The 5,960-nt window shown below is 42.1% G+C and overlaps 1 protein-coding gene across 1 annotated transcript; it reads right to left on the reverse strand.

The window, feature by feature from the left end:
- Positions 1-4,608: 4,608 nt before the first annotated feature.
- On the reverse strand, positions 4,609-5,341 carry LOC111074737 (C-type lectin 37Da-like). The gene is made up of 2 exons (XM_022367653.2): positions 5,240-5,341; positions 4,609-5,175 (listed from the first exon to the last, which is right to left on the reverse strand). Exons 1-2 carry the CDS (start codon positions 5,328-5,330, stop codon positions 4,703-4,705), a joined length of 564 nt encoding a protein of 187 aa, XP_022223345.2. The 5' UTR covers positions 5,331-5,341; the 3' UTR covers positions 4,609-4,702.
- Between the last annotated feature and the right edge of the window lie 619 nt (positions 5,342-5,960).

Consider the following 5,960-nt stretch of genomic DNA (forward strand, 5'->3'; position numbering starts at 1 on the left):
TCGGGGCTAACGATTTATGTGGGGGCGTGGCAGCTGTCAAACGGCAGCGTGTGAAATTTGTTAACAAATTGCGGCGTCGAAAAGTTTTAGGAACCGAAATTTCATTGATTTTATATTTAGAAAATATTTATAAATATTTTTGTTTCGTTTTTCTTTTGCTTTGGGATGCATTGGGTCGGTGCACTCAAAAGTGAAATGTGTGAAAAATTGGTGTTAATTTTTCAAAATTTTTGTTGCTGCTGCTGCTTTTTTAGCCTTTTTCACTTGGGTTTTTCAGTGTGGGTGGAAATGGGGATTTAATTGACAATTTACTTGGCTCCGATTGACTAATGGGCTGTGTTCCTGATATTCTAAATAAGTGCAGATGGAATAAGCGCATTTTGTGTGAGTTTATCAGAGCGACAGCGATAGTAAAAAATAATATTATAATATATTATTTTCAATATAAAATGTTTAATTGAGGATAAGCAAGCTAGGTGTGCTAGGTGATGTAACTTCTTTCATTTCCATTCTATCGCAATGACAAAATATGTAAATATCAACTTTGGCGAGAGCCGCTGGAGTCATGCCTCATCACCATAATCATTAACGCGATTAATGATGGATCAGCAAACGAATTCTGCCTGCTCATTGAGCCGCATTTGGGTCACCCTCTGCCGAAAATTGATTGCAATTCACACCTGAATCTGAATATGGAACACATTTCGAGCAATTAACCCACTTTGGAGGCAGCTATCTCTGTGCCTGGAGGAGCCATCCTCCTGCAAATCATTGCCAATTGGGATAATTTCTTTAAATTACTGCCCCATCAGTCGAGTCATTTTATTGTCGTCGCTTTTGGTATTACGAGTACATATATTGTAGTAATACTTTCGCTTTGCTGTGCTCTCTTTTTGTGTGTTTCCCAGCATGGCTTTGTGTTTAATTTCGCATTCTACTCACACGCACTTTCTTTTATGGCAAGAGCAAACCACATTAAGAAGTCAACACCGTTGCTTTACATACCCTTACAGATTGGTCTTTGGCATTTATTTATTTCAGCTAAATCTTTGTTTATTGGGTTCCCTTCTGTCAGCTCCAAAGAAGGAATAAGCTGCAGCTGGGGAATGCAGATTAGTATCCCCCCATTAGCTGCCCCTACTTAACCTACTTCTCTCCTGTTCAAGCATCTGAACAAAATCAAAACACCCAATGCCAGTGTATGGCAACAATCTTGACTTGGATTCAAGTGCAGAAACGAGACCCATTACAAGACATGCGCCACTTCACTCCGCCTCGCACCACAATCATCTTCCGCTCTCTCCCCCTGTGGGGTGTGCTGTAATTTCGCAAGATTTTGTAATTTGTGCGCATGCGTCAGGGCGCTGGGACCAGTCCGTCCGTCCGAACCGAACTGAGCCGTTAGGCGGCTGAATGTGCTGCTAAATTCAAAAATAAACAGCAAATGCGCACACGGTTTGCGTAAAGCATTTCGCGCCCAATGAGTAATGGCAAACTGATTCATAAGGCCACAGTGGCCTGTCAATTTTGACAGCTTGGCCCATTGTTTGGCTCTCTGTCTCTGTCGCTCGACCGCTTTGTGGAGCAAGGACGTAAAAGCCTCCGATTTGGCCAGACCTTGTATTTCCTGCTTTCACCCGCCTTCGGGCCCACGCCCACGACCACGACCACCCCCACGTGCGCAAGACGCCCAAATACGGTTAGGCAACGCGAGAGTGGTTCGCGGGTCTGACCAAAAGAAAGCTCCATTAAAATAAATCACCTCTTTTATATGCCCATGCCCGTGAGGTGTGTCTGTCTGGCTGGCAACAGACGGGAGGTGTCGTGTGGGGAGGGGGATAGGTTGGCGCCCATGGCTGGTAGTTGGGGCTGCCAAAATCAATTTGCATTGAAATGCAGCGAACCAATCTGGTGATCTCTCATGGAAGGAACTGTAACAGATTTCAGGGTCAATAACTTCTACCGTATAATTATAATGGCAATGTATTCTAATTCCAGCAAATAGACGGAAAGCATTCTTGGGTACAATAGCCTATCGATTTCGTCAGGGCGGCGGGCGAAAACAGTTTCCAGACAAAGACACTTGGACGAAGCCTCCGACTGCAAACTCGAAATAATCCGCTTAAGAGACTCGATTTCCAGCCAGAAGCAGGAACAGAGACCAGTCAAACAGAACCAGAAACAGACACTAAAACTGAGCCCAGACGACAATTTAAACGTCGCCCAGTCATTTGCCGTTGAGAACTAAGCTGCAGCCATGTGGGATTTGAATAGATATTGATTTTCACCTGTGCAAATAGACGAAAGCCACTAAGATAAGAAGATGGAAAAGGGGCTGCAGACAGGGCCGGGACGAGACGGACACGTGACAAGGCAGGTGCCAGACATGTGATTGCAGCTGAGTGGCTGAGGCCTAATGTGACTATTTTTATCCCCACAGCGGGTACACAGCGGGTACACAGCGGGTACACAGTAGCCTGGCCAAAGTGGCCAAAGACACCGGCTAATCAAGCCCAAAGCCAAGTGAAGTGCAGTGTAGTAACCGTGCCCCACCCATCTGTCCAGCCCACCCTACAGAGGTGACCCACTTGAACATGCACCGCTCGTGACATTCGACTGGAAAACGTGCAGAAGCGACGGGAAATCGACAAACGCGAAACAAAGCTGCAGCAGAGACAAACAAAACGTCGAAACGTGCAGAACGTCACTTTTGGCCACCTCAGAGCGACAACAGTCGGGCCCGAACGGAGATGCGTCACAGCGGAAAAGCAGCGTCAGCCAACAACCGACAACCGACAGCAACCAGCAACCGACAACGGCGAAAAGTGTTAAGAAAGAAATGCACTGCACAGAAATAATATGGGAAATCAGGAAATGTAACTAGCGAGAAATGCGCATCGAGGCAACCGGCAACACGCACCACAGACAACACCAAAGGCACCACCAACAACAACAAACTGTACACGAAACAAGCGCAAACTTTTGGGTCGAAGCTCCAAATACCCTTGCGATAAAACTTGCCAGTTATACATATGATATTTAGATCTATCACTCCACGTAGCGATTGCACCGGGCCTGTTTTTAATCACAAGCAATAAAATAATGCACATCGACGGACGTATAGAATAAAGTAGCTCTATAGAAGAAAGAGCTGCTTGAAGAGCTGTTCTTTGGTTGGCAAACATATCGTAGAAAACGTAATCCCCTATGGGTGTACAGTGTACACAGGGTATACATTCAAATAACAATGTTGACAGCTGCTGAAACTGACAGTTTGACGTTTCGACTCACGCGCCAAACGTCATTCAGCAGCAGCAGCAGAAATCCAAGCGATTCCCGCTGCCGCAAACAATAGACAACTCAATGATGACTTTTGATAGACGACAAATAAATAATATCTGACATATGCTTGCTTAATATGCTTGATTTCTTCAGCGTTAACAAATCGGAGACGAAATCATTTGTGAGACTTTCAACATATAATAATCGCAGAAATCAGAGGTCATCTACATATGTTAAGCTGTCAACTGGAATCGGAAATAGTTGTAAATATTTGATATAAGTATTTTAAGCTTATATTTTGCCTTCTAAAGAAATCTTCTGACAAAAGATTCTATTATAATTAAGTTACTGTACATCCAAGAGTATAATAAATATATGATGGCAGAATCTGGTAGATTGGCTAAGATAAGTAGATCATGGGGAACTTTTGGGACTTTCCATTTTCGGGTGGTCTCGTATCTTACAAATGATGTGAACTCCAAAAGAAAGTTCGAAGTTTGAGCTCTGTCTGTTATAGAATAAGTGGGTCCCAGAAGACTACTTTACAAGTGCAAGACGTACCCCATTTCGCCCAGTCACACAGAATCATAAAGAACTAGCAGACCAGCGCGCTTCACTGCTTACAAAATAAATTGAATGTTGAGGAATTCATCGAAATTAAAAAATTAAATTAAACAATTAAACAACACTTTTGGACCAAATTTATAATTTTTTTGATTAATTTTTAGTTCTTAAGGAACCTATTTATAGAAAAGTACAAATTCGTTTGGACAAACCAAGCTACATTCTCTGGCTACGCTCAGATTTTTTTCTACAAATTTATAGTATGGATAACCATATCTAACAGATTGCATAATCTGTATCAGATCGGATCATTATAATGGCCAGAACGAATAAATTAATTTGCCATGGTTAACCTACCCCTTCCCCTACCCTTCAAATCATACGCACACAACCTCTGAACTAGGGTGTTGGTGTGAAAAGAGAGATGTATAATAAGATGAAAAATGTAGCAAAAAAACGGAAACAGATAAAATACTTTTAAGCTCCACATAAAACATAAGCTCAGATACAATATATACTGACTGAGTACCGGGTATAAGAGGAGAGGCGCGGCCACTGCAGCGGCTCACAGCGTTCCTGTTTGTTTTCAATTAAATTGGGAAAACTGGAAAGTCACGCGTAAATGTAACGTCCATGTGAAACGAAATTCATTATCAAATTCGGACATGGTGCCAATCGCCAGATTTTACAGTTTTCTGTGCTTTAGTTTAAATTCAATATTATACATTGTACATCTATTAATTTAGAATATGCTGAAATTTCTTGTTTCATGTCCTTTATTGGCACAAGGCTATATTGTAAAAGTTTTTAATTTCATTTTATAACCATAAAATTTAAGCCGAAGACGTATTCTGATCTACTTCCATACAACGATCGAAATTGTCTCTGGATTCGGTGTCTCACATATAAACTGAAATAAACTGCGATTATCCTCGTTGGCGCAGGGACGATCACCCAGTTCAAACCCTATGGAGTCTTTAAATATGTATCCCAAGTGAATGCAATGCTCTCTTCGCCTAAAGTTGTCGGGCTGTCCTCGGGCCCATCTCAGACTGTTTATCCGCTGGGCATTGGTGAACCATTTGTGGGTACCAGTCATGACCAGATCATTCCCTGAGGTCCAGTAGTCGCCACGCTCCTGATTGGAATTTAGATAGTTGGCAATTTCATCGATTTCTTCGTCTGTCTCGAAGGTAATCAATTCCGCGTCCAGCTCCCGGCATTTCTCGTAGGCCACATACCAGTTTACTCTCTCGCTACCAAAGAAGTAGTATCCTTTGTTGATCTTGGTAAATGGTTCCAACTTTAGGGCATCACCGATGAGATTACCTGGTGATTAGCACAAAAATGAATTATTTCACTCCGTTTTCGTAGTTTACTTTAGGTCCATTACCATCATTCACCTTAAATGTAAACTTATCCCGGCACCAGCCTTCTCTTGAACTGAATATTAAAACGATGAATAGAACCGTATACTTCAGCATTTCTCTGAACAATGATTCAAAACGTGACATGAAGGCTGCTTTTAAGAATTTCTGTTGAATGTATTTGTTTGCTCTAGCCGGTAATAGAAGAGTTTAGGGATATATTACATTTTTAGTCAAAGTGGATGTGTGTAATGTATAAAATGAAACGTTTTCGACCCCATAAAGTATACATATATAACGAACGTTTTGGTGTAAGAAGAGAAATGTAGATGACAGATGTAGCGATCAAATGGAAACAGATAAAACATAAAATTCTTCATGAATCATGAACTCATGCAATGCCCTCTTCGCCTAAAGTTGTCGCGCTGTCCTCGGGCCCATCTCAGACTGTTTATCCGCTGGGCATTGGTAAACCATTTGTGATACCTCGTAATGGCATCGAATTCCTGGTCTGTCTCGAACGTAGCTAGTTCGGCGTCCAATTCACGACTCTCGTAGGCCACATACCAGTTTACTTTTTCCCTACCATTGTTGATATTGGTGAATGGATCTGATTTTAGGACAGCACCGGTGCGATTACCTGGTGATTAGCATAGAGATTTATTATTTCTCTCCGTTTTGGTAGTTTACTTAAGGAATTTACGATAATTCACCTTAATTGTGAACCTTTCCCGGCCCCAGCCTTCT

This window comes from Drosophila obscura, unplaced genomic scaffold (assembly GCF_018151105.1).
Source record: "Drosophila obscura isolate BZ-5 IFL unplaced genomic scaffold, ASM1815110v1 contig_46, whole genome shotgun sequence".
NCBI lineage: Eukaryota > Metazoa > Arthropoda > Insecta > Diptera > Drosophilidae > Drosophila > Drosophila obscura.

What these genes read in the sequence shown, in the direction of transcription:
- LOC111074737 (XM_022367653.2), bottom strand. Translation starts at nt 5,330, where the DNA reads ATGCTGAAGTATACGGTTCTATTCATCGTTTTAATATTCAGTTCAAGA. An exon ending in TACATTTAAGGTGAATGATG is followed by an intron (nt 5,176 to 5,239) that starts GTAATGGACCTA and finishes GCTAATCACCAG; the next exon opens with GTAATCTCATCGGTGATGCC.